Genomic DNA, 27,893 nt, shown 5'->3' with positions numbered 1-27,893 from the left:
ATTGAAGATAAGTAAAGGTAATCTTGTTCTACAACCTATAAAACCAGTACAGTATGTACTTGAACAGAATAAGCAAACACATTTTTTTAATTTACTTGCACTTATTTCTCCAAAAGATGTCAGCAGGCAAGTGATTGCACAACTTACACAGAAAGATGATAGGCTAATACCTATTCTGTCAATATGTAATATTTATAGTTCAATTCAATTCAATTCAATTCAATTCAGCTTTATTTGTATAGCGCTTTTACAATGTAGATTGTGTCAAAGCAGCTTCACATAAATGGTCATAGTAACTGGAACAGTGTGGTTCAGTAACTGGAACAGTGTGGTTCAGGTTTTAGTGTAGTATGATGTGTATTCTTTTGTTTTAGTTTTATGATGCATCAACACTGTTTATGCAATATAATCTAGGGCTGCTCGATTTTGCCAAAAAAACAAACAATCATATTATTGACAATGTTGAAATCATAATTATTTAACATGATTATGAGTGGGCCGTAAGACCAAAAACTTTATATGAGTGATTTTCTTAAATAGTAATAAAACAAACAAAGCGTCTCAGAATTACTATTAAAAACTGTAAGTATTAAAACAGCAAAGGACAATTGCAATATATTTTTTTTAAAAGGAAAAACATTTTGATGTCATGGATAAACCCCCTTCCATGAAAGGATGGCATTAAATTATTCGAGAGACTATTCCCCTGGAATATTTTACATGTCTTAATTACTCCACAACTGATACACATAATTTGCACTTAGTCACCATTTTTGGACAATATAAACCTTGCTGTATGCAACATTTTGAGACTCGCAATGACAAAGGGCTCTACATCCGGAACAATAAGGCGCAAGACATGTTTGCCCTGATGTGTTGCTATTTTTAACCAGCGCAACCTTAATTTTTCCCATTTTCTACCACATTGTTTAAATAGTAAATTCATTTGTCGCACTTTGTGGACTCATGGGTGTTCGAGTCTGGAAAAGAGGTGTGTTAAGGCGCATTGTTGGCGCGTTGCTATTTTGAGGGACTAAAACAGACTGAGAAATAGACCAGCTGAAAGCAGGTCTAAAGTCCAGCGCAGGGTGCGTCAGTTATGCGCTTCGCTTACACATTGCTTAAAACACACAGGATGTAGAGTAATACAGAAATACAGTGTTTTTTGACCACACTTCATCACTGTTGTTCATTTATTTGTTTGCTGGTATATAGAACTGAATTTAGAAATAGTTTTGGAACAAATCTTTGCGCTTAACGAACAAAATTAAATATGTAGGCTAATGGATGTCTTCGGTGGAGTGCACAACACCATTCCACGAAGAAGAAAAAAAAACAGTGAAAGTTAAGGCCGATTGGAGGAGGCTCGTTCTTTATCCTCGCACTGCCGATGGTCTGTTGAACTCACGTAGCTTTGCCCTCCTTCAGGAAGACGCAGGACAGGGTGAGCTTGAGTGTGACGTCCAGCACTTTCACAGAAAGAGGCTTCAGTGTAAGCGACAGGTCAAACTGAGCCGGGGTCGCGCTTGCAAACTTCTTCATATTCACATCCACTGACGCTAAAACTTTTCTGTGACCCTTTGTTTCCTGTGGATGTTGGGATGAGATGAGGTTAGATGTTTTAAAAGAGCACTACTTTTAAATAAAGCAAAAGTTTTATCAAAAAATAAAACAATCAGAACAAAATTAAAGACACGCTACAGCAAAAGTGATATCTCTTACAGGACAAAACTCTCCAAAATACTACGTTTCTGGGATAGCATGAGCTTATTACAAAGCCAAAAAATAAAGAAGTAGGTCACACTTTTAAGCATTTTAGTTTGCATTGCAAATAGGGCTGCACGATATTGTAAAAATGTAACATTGCAATATTTTATTATACTGTGATAATTATTGTGATTTGAATACAACTTTCCAGATGACTTGAATTTTTCTATTTGGAAAGTATTTATAAGCTTAGATTGATTGAGATGATTCTGTAGTGGGAATGAATCTGCATAAAATCTATTAAGCAAATCTACACGCTCAGATCAATGCAGTTTACATTTATCGTTTGCCGAGTCTAACAGGATTCAGGTGCAGTAATTAAATAATTAAAATAATTAAATAAAATTTACTGTTATTAAAGTTACAAATAGTTAAAAATTTTTTATGCCTGAATACTTTTTAAATCATTACATATTACAGACCTCAAAACATACATGCAAATGATAAATTATAATACAGGCTTAACATTGCATATCCTGTGATGTGACCATTGCAAATGATCACATTGCAATATCGATGCTGAAACTATATAATGTGCAGCCCTAATTGCAACAGCTAACGTTTGTGATTACAGAGTAATCAGACTCACATTCTCAATGATAAATGTCCAGTCTTTGTCCTCAAATTCATCTGCATTCGGATCCTATAGAAAAAAAATTATTTATAATTAAAATAAAACTTATGTAGCACAGCTATATTTTTGGCCATTTTTGATGAGTCAAATTTATCGAATAGACTTTTATGCCAAAAAATAATTGTCATTTTAAGTAAAGACCATGTTCAAGGGATGCATTTTATAACTTTTCTACTGTAAATATCTAAAAACTCAATATTTGTTTTGTAATTTGCTGTCACGCACTTTATTTAGACGCATTTAAAAGTAATTTTCTCAATATTTTCCTTTTTCTGAATCCTCAGATACCACATTCCAATATTTGTATCTCGGGCTAAGTATACATCAATAGGAAGCTCATTTATTAAACTTTGATGTTAAAAAAAGTTACTTATGACTGGTTTTGTGGTCCAGGGTCACATATTTAAACTATATATCTGCAACAATTAAATATATATTTTTATATTTAACATATCACAAATGATATCCAATTCCTATATATACAGGTAAAAGAAATAATATATCATATTATAAAATATAATACAAAACAAAGTATGCTATAAAAATACAATGCAAATATGCTGTTCTGGTGAAACATTTATTATAAAACTGAAAACATCTGAAGTTTTTTTTTTTTTTAAACAGTGGTGTTTATAACTTCCAAAAATAAATAAATTATTACCTGCCAAAAACTGTTTAATGGTTACTCTACATGTGTTTTTTTATATATATTACAATGCTTATAAAGCACCTTAAAGAGAGTGACGGTGATGTCCACGCTCTCTGGAACCTGCCAGACCACAGTCCCCCTGTATGGGTTCTTGATGCCCGGTTGCCAGCCATGAAGCTGATAAACACATTGACATTTAATAACACAGCTGGTGATACTCAAACACATCATGTTTACACAATGAATCCTAACATAAACATTGTCTAGACAATGGTTATTCAAGTTTATCCATATATCCATAAATCATCAATTTTAAGGTAATCATGTATTTGTGACAAACAAAATTTCAGCATGTGTTACAAATCTAACATCACACTGTTACCAACTGTTTTATGTGTGCTTAAAGGGAGTGTTCATTTCTGTTGCGCGAACACCTATCAATGCTTTCTCTGTGGTTAATAATGACCCCAGTATGCAGAGATTTATTTTATGTTTTTATGTCATGGTGTTGAAAGCAACATACTATTCAGTCTATTCATAAACTTTACAGCTTTAGTAGTGCAGTCAATAGTCAACAAAAATGAACAATGAATAAAATAATTGTTAATTATGCAAAAAAGATCATACTTTTTTGAACATTTAAATCAAATCAAATCACTTTTATTGTCACATCATCAGCAGCACGTGTGCTATGATGAGTGAAAAGCTTAGGTGCTGGCTCCAGGCAGTACAAAATACAAATACAACGAAAATACAGACAGTGCAAATAAAATGACAGTGCAAATACAACGACAGTGCAAATAAAATGACAGTATTGATACTGTCGAATACAACGACAATATGAAATTGACAGCGATATGTACAATCAACAGGTGTCCACATAGTTGTTGGCAGTATTGTTTCAAGTATGGATTGGTTAAAGTGCAGTGCATGCTACATATTGATGGTGTACAGTGAGGGTATGGAAGAGTCTGTGTGTGGTGTGTTAAGTGTTCATCAGCCTGATAGTCTGAGGGAAGAAACTTTCCTTCAGCCGGCTGGTGCGTGACCGGATGCAGGAAAGTTTCTTCCCTCAGACTTTCAGACTAAATAGACCAGTGATCAGCTTTTGAACATTAGCATTTGAAATGGGTTTTAAAGCCCTATCTGTATTGTGTCCCCCTTAAATTGTAACAAAATACTTGTTTTAGTTTCATATGTGTGAAAATGAACATGTATTTTAGATGAATAAAGAGATAAAAAAATAATAATAATAACCACAGCCATATATACTTTTACACTACCTGACAAAAGTCTTGTCAATGATCCCAACTGTAAGAGCAACAAATAATAAATTGATCTCTAGTTGATCATTTGGAAGTGGCAGAAGGTAGATTTTTCTAATGAATCATCACAAATACTGCTGAAGACCTATTGGAACCCGCAAGATTCTCAGAGAAATCAGTCAAGTTTGGTAATGGAAAAATCATGGTTTGGGGTTACATTCAGTATGGGGGCATGCGAGAGATCTGCAAAGTGGATGGAAACAACTACAGCCTGAGGTATCAAGACATTTGTGCTGCCCATTACATTACAAACCACAGAAGAGGGCAAATTCTTCAGCAGGATAGCGCTGATCCTCATACTTCAGCCTCCACATCAAAATTCTGAAAGGAAAGAAGGTCAATGTGCTCTAGGATTGGCCAGCCCAGTCACCAGATATGAACATCATTGAGCATGTCTGGGGTAAGATGGAGGAGACATTGAATATGAATCCAAAGAATCTTGATGAACTCTGGGAGTCCTGCATGAATGCTTTCTTTGCCATTCCAGATGACTTTATTAATAAGCTATTTAAGTCATTGCAGAGATGTATGGATGCAGTCCTCCAAGCTCATGATAGTCACACACAATATTAATTCTTTTTCACTGCACCATGACTTTATATTCTATATTGTACATTATTTCTGTTAAATGACAATACTTTTGTCGAAGCAAAGTCAGACCTTAGTGTCCTAATTAAATAAATAGAAATCAAGGCATGATCATGTTTTATTTTGGTAAAATAAGTGTAATCTAGAGGCCTTTGCCTTTCATATAAGCCACTTCTGATACCAAATGATCAACTAAAAGTCACGTTAATATTTGTTGTTCCTTAAACTTGGATAGGCGACAAGACTTTTGTCAGGTAGTGTAGTACTTTAAAGTAATAAATGTTGCAATAATAATAACCCTCATCTTCCTCTCACCTTGCTACAGATGCGTCTGTTTCGTCTAGTCCAAACCACTCGCAGTTTGTCTGGCTGCCTGCAAATGACAAAAAAACACATTTTAATACAGAAATAATAAAAGCAATTAATGCACACTTTTATCATCACATCTAACAAATATTCAAAAGCACTGAGCATGTGCCATTACACCTATATTCCGTATACTTACAAAATATGAACAGACTCATAAAACAGTGAAAACACAATTTGGATTTGCAGCCACACAGATAACATTCCCCAGAGAATTGCTTTAAGGAGGTTAGTCTCGATATATGCATGAAGGGAATGGCCATCATGTGCAGTCAGTTTGGTTATTAGGTTACTCTTCTGACCCACATACAGGAAAACATTAGCTGTCTCATTGTATGAAATGCTGAGGCTTGTTCAGGGGCGAGTCAATATATATTTGCTCTTGTTCCAACAGGCTTACACTGTTTGTGTGTGTAATGAATTCGTAATGAGAGGATACCAGTCCACTATGGGCAAGCAAAAATGTTTTGGTTAATAAGAATAGTAACATGAGATCCATCATGGTGTATAAACAGGACAGGCCAATATTGAATACATGTGATCTTCTGAAATTATCCATAACAGAATAATAATAAAAGGGTCATGTGAGGATTCCTTTGAGGTAAAGAAAAGTTATGAACAATTTAAACAATTATTAACTAGACATAAAATAGGAAATATATTCAAATTTATTGCAATTATTTCACAATTATTTTAATCATTTGGATTCTATTATGAAAACATTATATAAATCAATAAATAGATGCATTTCTGTAATGTTAATGATTGATATGTATAGAAGACTTGCAAATTTTGTAACTCAGTTAAAAGTATATATAATTTTTAAAAATGTATTATAATATAATCATTAATAATAAAAAACAATTTTAATATTTATAATTGCATTAAAATATATAATGTTTTATGCATCGAACAAATAAAACAATAAATATATGAATACATTTTTTGTAACATTAAAGAATCACTCCTCTTTTTTTTTTGGAAATAGGCTCATTTTACAATTCAATTGTTTAATAGTTAAACAGTTGAGTTTAGCCATTTTTTTATCTATTCAACCTATCTCTGGGACTGGCAGGAGCACTTTTAGCTTAGCTTAGCTTAAATCACTGAATTGGATTAGACCATTAGCATCTCATTTTAAAATGTGACCAAATAATGTCAATCATTTTAAGCTTAACTCTTCTGTAGTTACATCTTGTATTAAGACCAAAGGGAAATGAAATGACTGTATAATTGAAGTGATTGTCCATTAACAGAAATGTATGCAACATGTAAAAGAGTGTGAGGAGGGTTTCCTTTAAGTGCTTGTGGGAATTATAACATGAGACATGCTCTACTTTTCCTCATTGTGTACGTCAAACTCTCTCTCTCTCTTTCTCAATGGAGGGTGTGGCTTCTCTTCACACAAACAGTATCAGATCAGCTGTTAAACTCACACACACTATGCCACTTCCTTGTGGAAGTGCTTTTGGCTTCCAGAGTCTCATTTTCAAACTCTTTAGAAAATTTTTGTTTCATTTCCCTACATGCTTTTAATCAACCGATATGCGGGAATGCTTATTTTGAACAGCTGACAATAACAAAACAATGTCTGCTTTGTCAGCATTATTGATGTAATTACACAAAATTACAAGCTATGACCAACCGCTATTTCTGCATGCAGATGACTGCAGTTATGCATCTCATACAGGTCCTTTAATCTGGTAGTATACAGCTGAAGTCAAAATTTTGAATCCTCTAGTGAACTATTTATTCTTTTTCAAATATTCCTCAAGTGATATTTAATAGCGCAAAGAAATTTTAACAGTATTTCCTAATATTTTGTTTTCTTCTAGAGCAGAGGAGCCTAAAGTTTTTATTCTTATAAAGGGCCAAAAACCAAACTCTATTAAAGGCTCTGGGCAGAACACATAACAAACCGTATTACAATGAAATTGAAAAGGTGAATTTGCTCATTTATACAATAATATTTTTTTTTAACTAGAAAATGTTGCTTTAAATCATATCAACTAAACCAGTATAACTTTAAACATTTTATAAGGAACTTATTACTGTAAAAACGTAAACAATCACAAAACACAGTGGAGTTCGATGCTGCTGAATACACTAGTCGAGCTACTCCTGCTTTGATATGCTCGCAGACGACTTGTGCATTGTCCTCTATCGGTTAAGTGACAGTATTTACATTTTAAAAGTCTGATTCATTAGCAACATTTAATTGAATCATTTAATTTTAGTTTGTTTTTTGTTTTGTTTTTTTGTAGCTCAGCAATAAAAGTAACAAGAGGTTATGTTCAATTCGATCTCTGTCAAAGGCATTCACTCCAACCCACTCTATCATTCCCACTCTCTTTTCTGATTGGACGGTGGGCCAATCAAAAGGTTACCATAGGCCAACTTCAGCCCGCGGGCTCTACTTGGGGCATCTCTGTTCTAAAGAAAGTCTTATTTGTATTATTTCAGCTAGAATAAAAGCATTTCTTAATTTTTTGAAAAGCATTTAAAGGTCAATATTATTAGCCCTCTTAAGCAGTGTTTTTTTTTTTAGTTGTCAACAAAATAAACAACAGTTATACAATGCCTTGCCTAATTAACTGCGTCCTAATCATCACAAATACTGCAGAAGACCTACTGGAACTCGCCTGGACCCAAGATTCTCACAGAAATCAGTTAAGTTTGTTGAAGGGAAAATCATGGTTACATTAAGTATGGTGGCATGCGAGAAATCTGCAGAGCAGATGGCAACATCAACAGTCTGATGTCTCAAGACATTTGTGCTGCCCATTACATTACAACACACAGGGGAGGGCAAATTCTAAAGTGCTCCTTTTCATACTTCAGCCTCCACATCAAAGTTCTTGAAAGCAAAGAAGGTCAAAGTGCTTCAGGATTGGCCAGCTTAGTCACCAGACATGAACATTATTGAGCATGTCTGGGGTAAGATGAAGGAGGAGGCATTGATGATGAATCTAAAGAATCTTGATGAACTCTGGGAGTGCATGAACGCTTGCTTTGCCATTCCAGGTGACTTTATTAATAAGCTATTTAAGTCATTGCAGAGATGTATGGATGCAGTCCTCCAAGCTCATGGGAGTCATACACAATATTAATGCTTTTTCCACTGCACCATGACAATATATATTCTATACTGTATATTATTTCTGTTAAATGACAAGACATTTGCCTTAATAAGGACCTTACTGTCCTAATTAAATAATTTGAAATCATATGATCATGATCATATTTTATTTTGGTAAAATAAGCGTAATCTAGAGACCTATGCCTTTCATATAAGCCACTTCTGATACCAAATTATCAACTAATAGTTAAGTGATTAATTGTTGTTCCTAAAACTTGGATAGGCGACTTTATCAGGTAGTACACTGGTATCTTAAAAAACATCTATTGAAATATTATGTACTGTCATCATGGCAAAGATAAAATAAATCAGTTATTAGAAATGAGTTATTAAAACTATTATGTTTAGAAATGTGTTGAAAAAATCTTCTCTCCGTTAAACAGAAATTGTGGAAAAATATACAGGGGGGCAAATAATTCAGGAGGCTAATAATTCTGACTTTAACTGCATAAATGCATGATAAGCCTTACCCAGGCATCTATCAGTCAACAGGACACCTGGAAAAATGCTGATCGAGTAAATAAACGTGCTTCTATAAAATAATTTCCTCAAACTGGCGAAAGTCTAAATGATATCTCCGCATGTAAACATGGCATCTGAAGTGGCAATAAAGGAAAGGAAAGGTGGAGTTGCAGAATGGTGGGCCTCTGGGTCTCGTATTGCAGGTCAGTGTCGGCAGCAGCTGTGTGAATGGATGCAAGAGGCCAAGCGGCGTGCTGACAGAGTCATGCGCTCCACAGAAATAGACTGAGAAATGGCACACGCGTTGATATAAAGCCGCTCTGAAGCACTGTGCTAAATCTATAAAACTGTGCAAGAAGAAAGTGAATCAAGAGTTAGACTAGACTTAAACACATGTGTTTAGCTGGGCCTTTACTAAATGAGCACTGTGCTACATCTGACAGATCGCACTATTATGTCTTTAATTTTTCATTTCTTTAAAACTTGTTTTAACATGTTTAAATTTTTAAGTTTTATTCTTTGTTGTTTTCATTTTCTTTATACTTGTATTTTATGTCTCTTTTATTCTTGTTTATGTAAAGTACTTTGAATTGCCATTGTCTATGAAATGTGCTAGATAAATAAACTCGCCTTGCCCTGCCTTAGACAGGTGGTGCATTTACAATGTGTGCAATGTTTACATAAATGTATATAATATTGTGTAGAATGATAACCCAATTCAAACACTATGAATCAACTAGTCAGTCTGGTAACACTAACCACATTTATCATCTAAAAAATAGCTCAGTCATTGAAATGAAAGTACTGTACAGCTGTTCTGAGGTCAGCTGTTACATCACAGGGAATGTAAGATGACATTATCACAGCATCAGCCAATCAAATCTGTCTATAATAAAATGCTGAGAAATGTTATTGTATCACTTCGTAATGTAACGATTCACCTGACTCATGTTTCGATACAATTCACAATACTAATCTCACAATGTGATTTAGTCACAATTTTTAAACAAAACTATTTGAAACAATTTGAAGGTGAAGAGCCCTTTCATTTTTTCTAAAATGCTGCACGTTTTGCAAAATCATTGCTATTTTAAAAACAAATCCCCACCCCCAACCAAAAAAATAATAATCCAAACTAAAGAAGACTCATTAATACAGTTGAAGTCAGAATTATTAGCCCCCCTAAATAATTGCAGTTTAACAGAGAGAAGTTTTTTCAACACATTTCTAAACACAATAGTTTTAATAACTCATCTCTAATAACTGATTTATTTTATCTTTGCCATGATGACAGTAAATAATATTTGACTGGATATTTTTCAAGACACTTCTATACAGCTTAAAGTAACATTTAAAGGCTTAACTAGGTTAATTAGGTTAACTAGGCAGGTTAGGGTCATTAGCCAAGTTGTTGTATAACGATGATTTGTTCTGTAGACTATCGGAAAAATATGTAGCTTAAAGAGGCTAATTTTGACCTTAAAATCTTTATTTAAAAAATAAAAACTGCTTTTATTCTAGTCGACATAAAACAAATAAGACTTTCTTCAAAAGAAAAAACATTATCAGACATACTGTGAACATTTCCTTGATCTGTTAAACATCATTTGGGAAAAACCTGAAAAAAGAATTTTAAAAAAAACTTAAACTGTGACTGTGCTGCTGGGATTTTACTTTTCTAAAAAATTAATATCAGCATATCTCCTTTTTTTTGCATAAGTTGAGGTCTTTGCACATTTACAACGTCCCCTGCTGATGAAAAAACTCTTTCACTGGGGACTGAGATGGCTGGTGTGGAGAGGAAAGCCTTTCCTAAATCAGAGAGCAGTGTGGACAGAGGTGGTCAATTAGCCCCCTCTGATACAAGAAGAGAGCCTGACTGGCATAAAAAAAAAAAATGATTATAAAATGACTAATTATATATTAGGATAGAGACAAGATTATGAAGGTGAATAATTCATATTATTATGAAGGTGAATAATTAATATTACTTGTATAATTAATTAGTATCAATCTGATACACTTAAAGGGCACCTATGGTAAAAAATCTACTTTTCAAGCTGTTTGGAAAGATCTGTGTGTTGGTATAGTTTATAGACCGTCATACTGGGTTGATATGAACACACCCAGTCCTTTTTTTTCAATTTAACTACAAAAAAAGGGTCGGCCAATTGGAGCTGTTTTCAAATCGATCGCACCATTACGTAGGTGTGCGATCCCCCCGCCCACCGAATTGATTGACAGCTGCGCGCATTAACATGTTCCGGTAGTCACGTGTATATGTCAACAAGACCAGGCAGACATACGCAAAGCAACCGGGAATAAAAGCTCTGTTCTGTTCGCTAGGATCAGCAATCATCATCAAATGTGATTAAGAGTAAGTTTCACATGTTTAAAGTGTTTTAAAACAGAGTATGTGTGTAATTAATTACAGCGTTTTACTTCAGCTTTACTTCATCACCACAGCCGCGTGTCAGAACAATTATAAAACAAGACGCTTCAATCCCGGTTTGTGGAAGTTAAATCAGGTTTATTTTGTACATTAGCATAACAGATATCCACACAGTACTTGAGGTTAGCCTTAACTAAGCTAAGCGCGCTCTGTCTGTCTGCCTGCCTGCCTGCGTGCGTGTGTGTGTGTGTGTGTGTGCGCGCGCGCGTTAACTTTGTAACGATATTGTGTGTGACTCATCAATGCAACTTCACAATACTGATTAGTAAAGGTTAGTTCTTACTGTAGTATCTCACAAACGCTACGTGAGACCTTCTTCCTTTAAGTCTGTCTGTTGTCTGACGCAGCTGAGGGAGGAGGCATGTAGAAATAGTAGGCGGGAAAAACTCGTCTTAAAGGCGCAGTACGACAAAACCACCCCCTGCTGGAAATCAGTATAAAACAGCATCTTGTAAAAGGTATAATGAAAAATCTGATGGCTATTTTGATCTGAAACTTTATATACACATTCTAGAGACGCAAAAGACTTGTATTAAATCTGAAAAAAGGGGTAACCTAGGTGCCCTTTAAAAAGAGATAATCTTGAACATTTTTAAATACTCAATAATAATAAGCAAATTGTTACAATACGCATAAATTAGTTTGAAAAGGAGAGGGTTAAAATAATCTAAAGAGTGCTTCTGTAACAGAACAACTTTCTCTTTCAGTTTGAAAAACATCTTCACACTTTCGCTATGAAAACACTGATGCACCGTGTGATCTCCATAGCTGTCGTCGGAGCAAGCAAAGCTGCAACTCAACCGGTCCGCTCGGTTTGGCATGTTAAAAGTTTTTTTTTTTTTTTGCGTATAGAAGTCTGTGACATTAGTTTTTCACTGTGCTAATGGTTTATGTGCGTCATATTCGTTGTTCTGTTAGTGTAAATAAGCGTCTTTTTGCAGTATTTGCACACAGTTAGCGTTTTGTCTAGCACACTTCACTGCTGTCATTTTATTCTGCTGCCCCACTTCTTGCTCGCCGCTGTTGTGCAGGTAAAGCGAGTTTGCACCTGTAAACACAGTGCCCCTTCTGTTCAAAACATGTATCACGATTCATTCAACATTTCAACCCAGGGCTCAACAATAAGGACTGCCCAGTGGCCCGGGGCCAACGTGAAAGATGCTTGGAACAGTAGACAGGATTGTTACTGGCCCCTATTGGCCAGTAACGATGAGCACGTTATTTTTTTCGTAACCTGGTAACAACAAGTACAGCGGAAAGATGGCAACATCAAACTATGAGGCTAAAAGAGAACGTCTGTTTCTAAAGTCTTGGAAGCAGACAATTACATAAGTACAAAATTGAAACTGGAAAAAAAAAGAGTTGCCGTCAGTTTGGCGAGCCATTTTTATAAAAATAATTAAGAATTTCAATAAAATACCAGCACATTTTCCATACTGCTCTTTCGTTTGCATAAAATCTTGAATTTAGCTCATTATACATTTATTAACATTTTTTAAATGTTTACATTCTAGATTCACAGACATGATTTTGCCACATTATTTAAAATAAAAAATGTTGACAGGGCAAATAAAAATCTCAACCACTGGCCCGATCGGCCCAGTAGAAAAAATCCTTGCCGTTGAACCCTTTCAACCAATTCGAATTGTCAAATATTTGAATCGATTTTTAACCAGCTCACTGTGAATTGTTACATCCCTATAAAACACACTTGCACTTATTTTACCAATACAGTAGCTTAATTTTACACTCACAATTAAGACTATGTAAAATATGTTAAATAACATACGTGTGACTGCATATTTTAACAGAAAATGTCCATAGCTTGTAATTAGCAAGTACTGTGTATCCATTATTTAGATTTTGAATTTAATTTCTGATTATTTTGTTAAAAAATTATTTACATTTTTTGTAGTTTCTAATAACATATTGCCTGAATTAATTGTTTCAAGAGTTCACACTTAGCTGATGATTTACAAAGCTTATTTGGCATGCTGTCCCGGGAGAGAGCCCCGAGCTCAAGGGCTTCTCGAGCCCGGGGCTTCCTCCCGTTGGCAGAGCAAGAAGGGAGCCCGAGCTCGGTGGATCTCAGAACTCCCCTGCCGCTGTAGCTAAGGGAACGTAAGGAATTAGACAAGCTTGATTGTTATGTATGTTGAATGTCTTTGGATGGTGGGAGGAAACCGGAGAACCCGGGGAAAACCCACGCGGACACGGGAAGGACATACAAACTCCCCACAGAAACACTCACCGGTCCTATAGAACTAGGACCGGCAGTATTCTTGCTGTGTGGTTCACAGTGCTAACCACTGGACCGCCGTGCCGCCCAATCAGAGGTAAAGGAGGAGAATAGGGGAGGAGGGGGGTTTCTTCCAAACGAAGATAAAGTGAACTGAAAACTGAGGCTATTTATGGTGCCTTAGGGCTCATATGATTGGAAGATTAGTGATTAGCAAATACGAGACTGGACGTGATAAATCATAAGCACGTGATCCTCTCGAAATTAGTTTATGAATAAACTTCACTTAAATTATTGCACAATTGTGTAATGAGTGGCTAGTACTTTTTTCCTGCTATTAACTTATTAACAATATTACAGTTTTTTCTATATTTTGGATCAAGTAAATGCATTCTCTGTGTACAGGGCTAACCAAACAATTCTAACAATATTAAACTATGTATTACAAAATATGCAAACATGTGGAGTCTTAAAATGAACAATAGCTTTATCCAATTATAAAGGCATTTAGATCTCATTATGGCAATTGCTCTGTCTTCATTCTATGGTCTGATGCCAAGTTGGCACAATAAAATAAAAACAAATATATAACATCTCTCTAACTGTTCCAGCCTTTTCACATATTAACTCTTCAGTTTAGCAACATTTATTTTCACACACTGACTAGTAATGTCTAGAACAGTATGGAGTTGCACTTGTTTGTGTAGAAACTATATCCTGGACACTGGTTGCTTTTAGGAAATTATCTGTCATTATCTGTTAACAAGCACAATATATCACAAAAATTGATGGGATTTATTTCCTTATTGCCGGAAACTAAATAAAAGCCCATTTCCTGTCTTTGTTGGAGGATCACTATCATATGAACTCACTTTAGAAATAAGATTATGCTCCTACAATCATTGTCTTGATGGTATAAAGATTACCAAAAATATATAATGAAATGAATTGCAATGCCTCTAATGCACATTAAGTGATCTTGATTGTTAGAGTGGTGAAGATTTACAAACAGGCTATTGCCTACTGTAGTTTACAATGCATACTTTATAATATTAAAATAAATGTTTGACATTATTAAACAGGTGACGTTTATTAAGTCACATTTAAGCATTTTTACAGAACACTATAAGTACTTTAAACACTCTTATGAGGAAAAGTACAAAATCTGCTATATTATTTACTTATTTATCAACACCTAAGATGCCAAACAAAGACATAAGACTACATTCAAAAGAAAAAAAATATAATAGGAAATACTGGGAAAATGTCATCTTACATTTCACATTTCACAAAAATCCTCAACACATAAATATCTTGTGAAATGTAAAAAATTTGACGTTTGTCTTATTTTGTGTTTTGTGATCCTAACAAACTTTCAGTCTAAATACTTATTCTCCAATGATTTAATAAAAATTTGTAGGCTTAAATGTATTATGCAGTATTATTGAGCAATTAGAGCTTGACAAGTCCCCCACAAGTCCAAAGACATGCGCTACAGGTGAATTGAGTAAGCTAAATTGTCTGTAGTGTATGTGTGTGAATGAGTGTGTATGGATGTTTCCCAGTAATGGGTTGCAGCTGGAAGAGCATCCGCTGCGTAAAACATATGCTGAATAAGTTGGTGGTTTAATCCGCTGTGGCGATCCCAGATTAATAAAGGGACTAAGCCGAAAAAAAACGAATGAATAGTTATTGAGCAACAAGCCCTTAACAAGTACTCCTCCAAAAACTGTTTTAAAGCATCCCAATATGCACTTTAAGAGTGTGTAGAACTGCAATCTAAACAAAGGTGGTGTATTAAAAGGCTTTCAGCATATTATAACAGCTTGTCACCCTGTGATAAGCACAGTTATTCTGCAAAATTAACGTTAAAGTGAGCGGCGTTCGTCTGACAGGTCCATTGTGATAGCACCCTCCCAATGGGTAATACGAAATGGCCAAGCATCCAGTCCCAAATATACAATCTCATTGAAACTCCAAGTGAATTTACAAGAGAGAAGTTAAAGACCTAAAAGTCTTCGGATGCCTACAATTTTGTTCTTTGTGGTCATGTGCAAAAAATAATGTTCCATTATTACCAGATTCAAAACTTTGTAGAGCTAAAAACCGAAGTTCTGCCTAGCCAAAGACAAGGAACAAAAACGGAGCTATACAAGGCCTGGGTAATCATCAACAAGCAAATCAACTGCATTCTGACAGCAAACTGCACCTGTACAGTCAGCAGAGTATGCAAACTTTCACTTTCACGTTTCATTCTTAGCATTCTATGTCCGCAGTTCAATATACCACATTTAGCAATATGTATGATTTAGCATTAGGGGTGTCAAAAATAATCGTTTTTTCAGTGCACTGCGATGCAGACGCGGACAATTCGGTATCGGTTCAGTAATAATCATAACCGGTTATTACTGACGTCATTTACCTCATATGCGCTCAGTCGCGAGGGAGGCGATCGCGAGTATTTACAGCGCTTTAACTACTTAAAACTCATAAACTGTGCACAATTTCACTGTGTGTGTTTGCTGGATCAGTCTTTCACTGACATATACAACAATAGCCCCTATTTCACTGAGATTGAGAGAATGAAAGTAGCCTACTCCATTTCTCTCTCTCTCTCTCTCTCTCTCTCTCTCTCTTTTTCACACACACACACAGTGGCCCATTTGACCTGCTGGCGTGGCTTTTCTTCTCTTCTCGGCTGTTTTACAGCGTTACTTTTGCATCCAGAAACGAGTGTGTGTCTGCAGAGTTTTCTCCACCGTGTCTATCATACATCAGCTGTGAGATCGCCGCTGCCGCCTGCCGCTTATCAGCATCACTCATCTGTGAAGAACGCAGCGCGCAAGAGCCAATCGCAACCGTTTTTTTTTTTTTGAGGGTGTGACCAATCAAAGGGGTGTAAGAGAACTAGACAAGGATCAGAATTTGAGCTGGATATTTATATTTGTTTATATTATTTGCTAAATGCTCGTTTTGTTTAAAGTTACAGTTTATATATCTGACTGTTTGTACTAAATGACAAAATTGTATTACAAATAGTATATAAATATAAATATATTCATATATTTTAATACAAGAAATGCTCCTGTGAAGAAAATATAAAACTGTGTATGGAAAGCACCGTCAATGCACCGTGATGCACCGAAATATGGAATTGAACTGAATCGATGGCATGATAATCGTAACCGAACCGAACCGTGTGACTAGTGTAGGTTCACACCTCTATTTAGCATATCGTGAACTTACCAGATATGAAATGAGAACTGCAGAGTCAAGGATTTTTAATTAGGTCCTCATTCCATTCAGCTATTCTGATGGCTGTTAGCCAAAGACGTCTGCGGTTGGCATTAAAAGCAGTGTGGTGTACGCTAAAATTTAAGTTTTCTATTCTTGGACTTTCGATTTTGGCATCCTACCACAAAACACGACATGTTTGCTATTGCAACTGGCCTTTTTTTGCAACCAGTATGCATGGTAGAACCTGCGTGACGTCATGTGTGACGTAGGTTTGTAATTCCACAATTCTGTTAAACACAAAAGAAGATATTTTGAAGAAAGCTGGAAACATTGCCTTCGCAGTATTTATTTTTCCTTCAATGGAAGTCAATAAAATAAAATTACCAGCAATTTTCTGGAAAGGTGTGTATGTGTGAACAGGTCCTTTTTGAAAATACCAGTAAATTCGTTCTGGCTATTTTCCGGAAAGAGAAGTTGTAACATTTACCGGAATCCTGCGCTGTGTGAATGCAGAAGGAAGATTGCCGGAAAGAGCGCGTCCACGTCTAGAACGTGCTGGTGTGAGACGTCTACTTTAGCCAATCAGAACAGTTAGACGTATTCACGTCCGCACGGTTTATGAGAATAAAAGCCTTTGAATATTTGTCCAGACACATTTAGCTGCTAGAAATTAGTCAGATCACGTTTATATGTTCATCTTAATGCCAACCGTGTAATTAATTATCGATAAGATGCTTATGATAAGCCGTTGTGTGTTTACCTTCAAGCTTTGCGTGTGCCCATGAAACAGCCTGTGAGCGCCAGCACACACACATATCATGTACATCTCGACATGCGAAAGTGTTTATCTATGCGTTTTCATCGAAGTTGTTCACAATTCTGATCCATCCACAGAGTTTGTGATGTAGTCAAATGTTTACAAATACAAGAATAGCCGTTTAGAGGTAATTTCTGGTTAATGATGTCAGAATTTACCGGTATTTTGGAATGGATGTGTGAATGCTCTTTTCCAGAAAAATTCCATAACGTCCTCGCCTGTGTGAACAGCGCTTTTTTGAATTTACCGGTAAAGTCGTTCCGGAAATTTACCGGTATCACTGTGTGAAAGGGCCTGTTCGTTACCAGTTTTCAGCTTTCTTCAAAATATCTTCTTCTGTGTTCAACAGAATAAAGTAACTCATACACATCTGGAACTACTTGAGGGTGCACTGTGAAAAATGCATGGTTCAACACAATTCCTTCATGTTGTCCCAACACAAATCGATTATTCATTCATTTGCTTTTCGACCTAGTCCATACCTGCCAACACTCCCGTTTTTCCTGAGAGTCTCCAGTATTTCAGACCCTTTTCCCATTTGTTCCATCGCCCGGAAAACTTCAGGATATTCAGAGACAAATGTTGGCAGGTATGACTTAGTACCTTTAATAATCAGGTGTCGCCACAGCGGAATGAACAGTTAACTTATCCAGCATATGTTTTACGTAGCAGATGCCCTTTCAGCTTCAACCCATCACTGGAAAACACCCATACACTCTCATTCACACACATACACTACAGACAATTTAGCTTAGTCAATTCACCTGTACCCAGAGAAAACCCACGCGAACACGGGGAGAACATGCAAACTCCACGCAGAAATGCCAACTGATCCAGCCGAGGCTCGAACCAGCGACCTTCTTGCTTTGAGGCAACAGTGCTACCCAATGCACCACCATGCCGGCCACAAATCGATTAAGTTAACAAATTTTTTTTTTACAAATTTAATTAGACTGAACATAAAAACTTAAGTTGAAACTCAAGAATTGTGTTGATTTTCAATTCTGCGTGAACTATCCCTTTAATACTTCTATAGGAACTCAGAGCTATATTGATCATTATTTGTAAGTCTCTTTCGATTTGTACCAGCAAATACAAAAAAAAGGTCTGTAGCTGCTAATGACTGCTGTGTCATTGAAGATGCCTACTACAATGTCTCTTCATAAGAACTGAAAGTAAAACGGAAGTGAACGGAGGTATCGGCTACTAATAACAAAACTCATTACCTACAAAAAAAGTGCTCGTCAGAGTAAACAAGCTCTCAGATGTCATTCCTTCTTGAAACATAATTACTTTAAATATAACTAACCACACCTCAGTGACAATAAAGTAGCCTAAAGTTACATTATATCTCGACTACATCACATATAGGCTTCAACACAAGCGCACGAGCTTCAGTGTTGTTTATAATAGGAGCGTTGCGTCACTCGCTAAACTGGTGTTGGTGCAGTTACGTCAAACTTGTAACGTTAAACATAAACGGCATTGTGTTTAATGAGCATTCGTGACATCAGTGTGACAATAAAGTAGTAAAGTCCGACGTCTTACCACTTCTTAGTGCACTCTACGGTGAGTTCTTGAAAGGACGCGGCAAACTGAAACTTCGACGCTCTTTTTCCAGCGCGCTGGAGTCTCTTCCACACCGATGTCATGATGGCTGGACTTACATTAGACAATTCCTCTGTGAAGAGCCTGACGAGTTAAAAACACATCTCGGGAACTGCTGTGTCACTTGGCTTTCCCCTGGTGTTTGAGGGATGGCAGCTCCGCGCGCCACCGCCTCATTCACACATGCTCCAAATGTCAGATGAAGATAAGCGCAGACAGACACACTGAGCAGAGGAAACACACAGCCAGCCACTGACATATCCTACAACACACTGGAATGACTGGAAAAGATAGAAGCGCTGGGTCATGAATTATTCAAATCTAATATAATATTCATTGTATGCTAAAAAATGAATCTTAAAACGTACAGCGTTATTGCTCCACTTGTAAACTATTGTAGCCATTGCAAACTTAGGTTTTATTAGGCTTTTACACGTAGTTTTGTGCTGTAAACACTATATTCAGCTCTATATTAAACAAGGTATAACAACAACAAATATATATGTATATTCTTTCTGCATATTAATAGCAATATGATATGGAAATAGCATTATATATTTTTTATATTTTTAATTTTTAAATAATGTTTTTTTAATATAAAAAATTGACATTAAAGATAAATTAAAGAAAGGATTAAAGAAAAATATGTAATTTTTGAGCCATACAATGTATTTTTGGCTGTTGACAAATTAATAAACTCATGCAACAAATTTTTTGTTTTGTTGTCCAGGGTCACAAATGACTATTAACAACAACAACAACAACAACAACAAAAACAATAATAATAATAATAATTATTATTATTATTATAATTATTATTATTATTATTATTATTATGGCAACGCGGTGGCGCAGTAAGTAGTGCTGTCGCCTCACAGCAAGAATGTTGCTGGTTCGAGCCTCGACTGAATCAGTTGGCATTTCTGTGTGGAGTTTGCATGTTCTCCCTGCGTTTGTGTGGGTTTCCTCCAGATTATCCGATTTCCTCCACAGTCCAAGACATGCGGTACAGGTGAATTGGGCAGGCTAAATTGTCCGTTAGTGTATGCGTGTGAAAGAGTGTTTGAGTGTTTCCCGGTGATGGGTTGCAGCTAGAAGGGCATCCACTGCGTAAAACATGTGCTGGATAATATTGCGGTTCATTCCGCTGTGGCAACCCCTGATTAACAAAGGGACTAAGCCGAAAAGAAAATGAATGAATGAATGAATGAATGAATGAAAGAATGAAAGAATAATAACGTGTGAATTTACATGTCCTACTACCTACGGGAATAACCAAAAAATAGAAGCACTGGTCATGAATTATTTAATGTAGCTTTAGACTTTTAATTAATTAATTAATTAATTAATTTTTAAAAATTAAGTAAATAAAAATAAATGAATTAATAAAAAACTAAATTTAAAACAAATACATTTAAAAAGAAAATAAATAAAAATAAAACAAATAAAAATAAATAAATAGATTTAAAAAAAAATAAAAATAAATTTTTTAATTAAACTAATTAATTAGTTAATTTTAAAAAAGAATTAAAAAATAAAGCAATAACTAAATACAATAAAAATGAAATTATTTTAAAAATAAAATAAAATAATAAAAAATAAGTAAAAAAATTAAAAAGATAAAATAAATAAAAATAGATAAACAAATAAAATATATATTTTTAAATAATAAAAAAAAACGCAGAATAATTGTGTAAAAAAAAATTTCAAATAGCATATTGGCTGGATAAATCGTGTATATCAAGTAAAATATCAGGTAAAGATAAAATATTTCAATGACAATTATATATCATATGTTACTTGTATGATGTTATATATTACTGTAACTGTCTGATACATTTAGCTGTTTAATTAATTTGTTTTGTCCCCAGAATTTATTAGTCTGAAACAGTTTATTAACATTCCCCACCATTGTCAGTGTGTAAAAGGAGCAGTAAAAATATTAACAGGGCAAAAACATGATATATAGCACAGATCTCCCCTGGGTGAGGTAAAGTAATATCTCATTGTGCTTTCTTACCTTGCCGAGAGAAGCAGTTTGTCTTGGGAAAAAAATGGAGGCTGGCAAAGCTATTCAAAGTGCTCTAAGGAAGGTCAAAGGTCATCAGTACCTCATTTGTGAGCTCTTTTTTTTTTTTTTGTAACTCTGCTGCAAATAATACCATGGGACTGATGATTAATAACAGCAAGACTGGGATGTTACTTTGCATTACTTTAATATCTACTATGGCCAAGTGTGAGTTCTTGTTCACTACAGCACACCCCCCAGTCATGCTGTTTGATCTATGTTTAGGTGGGGCTAAAATAGCAGGTAGTCTGTGTTATTACGACCAGTTTTGCAGACATCATGATTGTTTTGGGCTTTGCAAGCTGATTCTAGAACAGTGAGAGGGAACAAGCTGAAACTTGCCCCTGTTGATTAGAGTTCAGATTAGCTTTGGCAGGTGTGGCAAGTCCAAAACCAAAGGGGAACTTCTGCACAGCAAGCAAGATAAACTTTTTTTTTTAAAGTCTAAAAATAAAAAGAGAAAATGTTAAAAGCTATTCGTACTGCAGGTTTCATTTCTAACATGTTCAATAAAAACACTTTTGAGAAAAAAAAGTCTGAGGCTTTCAAGTCCCACCCAGGTTCACTACAGATGCGTACCCAGGTCTATATTATTTGGGGACAATAAAATTCGAAAATGGAGGTACGTCTTTTCACAGTTTTTGCAAATTCGCCAGAGGCTACTGTGTACGCTTTTTGAGGATCTCAATTTTCTCTCACGTGTCATCTTCTCCACCAGAGGGTGCAATTTACACTTCAGCTGACCAGGCCAGCTTTCTGTCGACTGACTGACAGACCAAATGACCCATCCACCCCCGTTCCTAAACCCAACTGATAGTGTTTTCAAAAGTAATCTTAAAAAAAACAGTCACAGGCGCATGATTTCACCACATTAACATTAATGGGTGAGAGGGTCTGCTCATGGCAGGGTTGGGAAGTGGGAACGTGGACGTGAAAGAGAGCACATACTTCACTTCAACATTCAGAAACATCAGCTTGAGAAAGCAACATTTTCTATGCGCCGTCTTTAGAGGGAAGTGAGTAAAATTCTGTCTAAGATGCAAGTTATTTAACAATTTTCATAAGAAATTACACATTTAGTTTACTGTATAATATATATATATATATATATATATATATATATATATATATATATATATATATATATATACACACACACTTTTTTTAAACCTAATGACCGATCGACGGCCGTGCTTAGCGTCATGGCTGACCTGTTGCTCAGTGGATGGGAAAGAGCGTAAGATATCAGAATGAGTCATCGGAAAGAGCTTGGAAAGGAGAAGGTAATTATTACTTTTGTACATGCAAAGTCCCTTTATTCTAGAGTCTTTGGTATATCTTAAAACTACCGTGTTAGATACAGAACCTGTTGTAATATGGAACTGTTAAGTTGATTTAATTTTCAGAATTTTGCGCAACTCATTTAATTAATAATTTTACGTCAACTGGTGTACTCACTTTTTTAAAGTAAAGTCAACTAATTGCTTTTATAATTCAAAGTGAAAAGGAAGAGAGAGACGTAATTAACACTCACCAATAATGAATACAGTTCCTGCTCAAAGCTGTAGACTTCCTGTTAGCAGAGTGCGCCCTGGACTCAGAACTTCCTGTTTTCCTGTGGCATTGACCTCCTCATGCCCAAGTACCAACTGCAGGAAATGTTCTAAAACAGTGGTTCTCAAACTGTGGTACGTGTACCACTAGTGGTACGCAGACTTCCTTCTAGTGGTACGTGGAGAAATGAAATATGTCATGTACATGCTACGCACATTTCAAAATATATAAAAAATTATGCATATAATATGTAATATATGACATATAGCCTATATTTCTGAGGTAATCTGCCACGTTTTTTAACTGTGCTGAGTTGTAGCTGCTTAACTGGGCCAACTACGCTACTGTATTTAATGCTGCTCATTTTAATGGTGGTACTTGAAGAGACAATTTTTTTCTGAGGTGGTACTTGATGAAAAAAGTTTGAGAACCACTGTTCTAAAACAAGACAAACCTAAACAAACACGACTGGTACATTTCTTAATATGCAAATGAGAGTGTTTGAACAAAAAATAAATAAAATGTTACACAAAGATGATAGTAATATAGTTTAAGCAATTTTGTAGATTATAATATAAAAAAAATTATTCAAGTTTTGTCCCCTATTTAACAAATGAAATGACCTTTAATAACAACAGAACACAAGCTAGCATGAATTTGAATAAACGCTTGTGAAGATCATTCCTATTTTAGGTAACTAATTACAAAGATAACCACTTAAAAAGTACTTTCTACACTCAAAACATTGTTGCTGCCTAAATGTTTTAGTTAAAAAAATTAACTAGTTAATTTGCTATTTTTGCTAAATAAACTATTTTCTAGTCATCAAACTGACTAAACAAATAATGTTAAACTGTTTTATGCAGTTGAAACATAATTAGTTTATTAAAATAAGTGAAACTAACATAAAAACATTTGTTGTCATGACTTTTTGTTAGGGATGTAGCGGTATCAGAATTTCACGGTACGATAACACCTCGGTATGAATGGCACAGTACGGTATTTATTGAATAATTTACAGGAAAAACAAAACTAATGAAAAGACTCAAAAAAAGTGCCAAAAGTGTTTATTTACCTTAGCACAAAACATATCAATGACATACAAATCAGCCATCTATCTGTATGTTTCGAAACAGGAACTTCAATTTTTCAATTTTAATTACAAAAAACTATTAAACCATATAAAAAAGAATAAAGTTTCAATTTAGTATTGTTGAAAACTCATCACATTCAACATTTAATCACTCACTCACTTAGATAGAGATGAGTTTTTTAAGGAAAATTATCATATAACTATAATCTGGTAAAAGCTGGGATCTCTGGGCATGTTCCCTGCAACAGAAAAAAAAACTCTCATTTGGGACTGAGGTTTCTGGGACAGAGAGATATGATTTAGCCAAGGTTGACAGCAGTGGGTAACGTTGTGCATTGTCTTTCCACCACTTGAGAGGACAAGCCATGAGTGAGATAGAGGTCTCTTTGCCGTACAAGTCAATGTCTGCATCAATCTAACAAGTGTGCTGTGTTCTGCAGTCCCCATGACTGTTTTAAGTCGTATTCCCCGACTTATATTTCACCACAGTCTGGCAGTGCCTGCATATTGTTTTTGTCTTTGTCTGTGATCTTTTCTCCTTTTTCGTATCTTTTTAGAAAGAAACTGAAATGCTTCCACATATCCGATTTAAAACTCTCAGAAATATAGTTTTATTGAGTCATGCGCCTACGCTAATATTGAAAATAATTACTATTGCGGTATGACGGTATTTACAATATTGTTACATCCCTACTATTTGTCATATCATTTTTTACAATGCAGAAATAAAAGTACAAAATCTGTCACTGGGGGGGGGGGTGGTATAGCTTTTCAAAAGGTACATTTTTGTTCCTATCAGATCATTAAAAGGTACATATTATTACCTAAAAGTGCAAATGTGTATTCATTTCAATTCATCTTTATTTTTAGAGGGATTTTACAATCTAGATTGATGTCAAAGCAGCTTAACAAAGAAGCTCTAGTAAAGAAACTGTCAGTCCAGTTTTCAGAGTTCAGTTCGGTGTGGTTTAAATTTCACTGCTGAAAGTCCAAACACTGAAGAGCAAATCCAGCGATGCACAGCTCCACAAGTCCCAAAGCAAGCAAGGAAGTGGCGAGGAACCAACTTCAGCAATTGACGAAAGTGAAGAAATCAGGCTCAGTTGGCGATGACCATTTCTCCTTTGACCGCAGGCTGGAGAATGCTGGACGTCCATTACAGAAAAGCTGCAGGTGTGAGAAGGTGACCAGCTGGTGTACAGGCTGGCCCTTCAGGATCAATGCGGAGACTTGTCTGTCACTGAGGTCTTACAGGAATCAGTCTCATGCTCGCCGCACCTCCATGACCACCACAGCTACTGCTCAGGATACAGCCTGGTCCAGGATCATGGAGACATCTAGAAGTTCTGTGTGGTTGGCATCATCTCTTCACAGGTATTAAAAGTGTACCTTTTGGAGAGGTACCACCCCAGTGACAGATTGTCTTTATTTCGGAGAGTGTATACTGCAGCTACTTCACGATGGACATCCAATGTTCTCCAGCGTCTAGACTTCAGCTCTGCACTAGAAGTTTGACCAGAGGAGAAATGGTCATGCTCAGCTGAGCCTGGTTTCTCTCAAGGTTTTTTCCTTCACTTGGTCAATTGGTGAAGTTTGTTCCCCACTGCTGTCACCACTGGCTTGCTTGGTTGGGACTTGTGGAGCTGCGCATCGATGGATTTGCTCTTCAGTGTTTGGACTTTCAGCAGTGGAAATTAAACCACACTGAACTGAACTGAACTTCAAACTGGACTGACAGAGTTTCAATCTACTACAACTTCTATCTTAAGCTGCTTTGACACAATCTGCATAGTAAACAGGGGCGGACTGGCCATCTGGCAATTCTGGCAAATGCCAGAAGGGCCGGACCAATTTTTAAATGTGGGCCGGTCAGTTTTTTTTAATATGTATTGTTTTTAAGTGCAGACAGCTTTAATCTCTTGCTAGATGTGATATTATGATGATGATAAAAAAATAAATAAAAAATGTTAAGCATTTGGCGCAATCGGCAACTGCCGCCTGGTTTCAAGTTGGGCCGACCCAAACCAAGGTTACCCAGACATAATCAAAATCTGGCAAAAATGTCACATTATTTCACTATCTTTACACCAAAATAAGTAGTGAATGTGCGTGTCCGTGGGTGGGGCTGTGTCGGTGTGGTAATGTGGGCTGGTGTGGCAACAGTGCCAGGGCTAAATTTTTGTCCCAGTCCGTCCCTGATTGTAAAGGAGCTATAGGAATCAAGATGAACTGAGCTGAACAGTGTTTGGCCTATATACTAACTATTACAGTATATTTCCAATGCATTTCCAATGCAGATCATTTGTGTGTGCGTACTGTTTTCTTTACAAAGTGACCTTCGCAATGACTCTTTTCTTATCAATTTAAAGAGATCAACCAAAAAATAAATAAATAACTAGCAAAAACTGATCAACAGACATCGGAGAGTTCTCTATATGCAAATGTAAACGTGTAGAGCGACATTATGAACCTGAATATGCAATCTGTTGATCCTTTGACATACATCTCTCTCTAGGAGTGGAAAACTGCGTTGTGGTAATGCTATCCCATCTGTTCGAGATCAGAGATAGCATTGAAACCACTGTGGCAAATATAGACATGCGTGAAACACCTGCTGAAGTCAGTCTGAATGACGGCAGTGTGAAAGCATTGAGCTCTATGGTAACAAGGTCATATGAATATACCCCACGCACACACGCTAGCCTCATCTGTGCCAAACACATGTAAAAGAAAATATCTGTTAAATATCTGTGTTTTCCATTTATGTACAGTTGTGAATTGCATTATGGGATGTTGATCCCTGCACTATAGACTTTTTATGTTGATGATTCAACTCTACACTTTAACAACGTGACTTTTATTGACATTTTAGTAGTTTGAAATCACATAAGAAATAATAAATAGATAAAATAAGTCTGTAAAATAACAGAAAATGTACTGGCAGTTTATTATCAGGTTTTTGTTTTGTAATATATAACACCAAACCAGATAATATATCACTTTAAACTATTAAACATGTTAATAATAGTCACTTTTCTCAACTTTTCAAGGTCAAAAGTTGTTGGAGTGAAAATTAAGATGTCATAAAGCAATTCAAAAGCATTAATAAATGAGGATGGGGTTTGATTTAAGGAGAGATATGCTGTTTCCAGATGACCGACTGAGGATTTAAATACACATGAGGCCAGCAGGTTATGGAAAATTGTTGTTTATGCTTTATGGTGGTCAAAATAAACAAGCGGGGAAACCCCTATAACTTGTTGCAACTCCTCTGGGAAGTTCATGTCAGGCTTCTTTCGGTCGAGGACTCGTGTCCTGTGATTGTTAACAAATGTCAGCAGGTCTTGGATCACTTGAGGGGAGGCAGACTTACTCTTTTGCTATTTTTGTCCTACGCATCTGCTACTTTTAATATTTCTTGTGTTTGAAAAACTGACAGGTTATTAAGCTACTGTTTAAAGGGTTCACCCCAAAATAACAATACTGCCACCCTTTACTAATGCACAACATGTTAAAAACATTTTTGGATTTATTTCATTTGTTGAACACAAAGGAAAATATACTGAAAGCAATCGACCTCCATAGTATTTATTTGTTCCAGATTTTTTTTTCCAACATGCTTCAGACTATCCTATTTGTGGTCAACACAAGAAATATATTCACAAAGGTTTTGAACCACCAGAGTGTAAGGAAATGGTGAGAACATTTCCATTTTTTTCAAGAGGGTGGACTTTCATTTTAAATCTAGGCACTAAAAATGGGTTGAGGTTCTATTAGCCAGCACTGCGACAGCTTTTGTGGTCTAACTTTATTTTGGTCCTGACCTACATACAACTTCTGCAATCACATTGACCGAAGCAGAAGCAAATATTTTTTCAATGCAGATACAAATTAT

The 27,893-nt window shown here is 35.8% G+C and overlaps 1 protein-coding gene across 22 annotated transcripts in view; it reads right to left on the bottom strand.

The window, feature by feature from the left end:
- Positions 1-19,484, bottom strand: part of ehbp1l1a (EH domain binding protein 1-like 1a) — a 76,488-nt gene extending 57,004 nt beyond the window's left edge. For all 22 annotated transcript variants that reach the window (XM_073908144.1, XM_073908148.1, XM_073908150.1 and 19 more), the window contains exons 1-5: positions 19,224-19,484; positions 5,279-5,336; positions 3,132-3,227; positions 2,357-2,410; positions 1,409-1,587 (exon numbers count right to left, since the gene is read on the bottom strand). In XM_073908144.1, the coding sequence (XP_073764245.1) occupies positions 1,409-1,587; positions 2,357-2,410; positions 3,132-3,227; positions 5,279-5,336; positions 19,224-19,327 (491 nt within the window). In that variant the 5' untranslated portion in view covers positions 19,328-19,484. The remainder of the gene's footprint in view (positions 1-1,408; positions 1,588-2,356; positions 2,411-3,131; positions 3,228-5,278; positions 5,337-19,223) is intronic.
- Positions 19,485-27,893: the final 8,409 nt, after the last annotated feature.

Source organism: Danio rerio, chromosome 7, assembly GCF_049306965.1.
Source record: "Danio rerio strain Tuebingen ecotype United States chromosome 7, GRCz12tu, whole genome shotgun sequence".
NCBI classification, from domain to species: Eukaryota; Metazoa; Chordata; class Actinopteri; order Cypriniformes; family Danionidae; genus Danio; species Danio rerio.
Note: the sequence above shows the minus strand (reverse complement) of the source record. Positions and strands in the feature narration are given on the sequence as shown.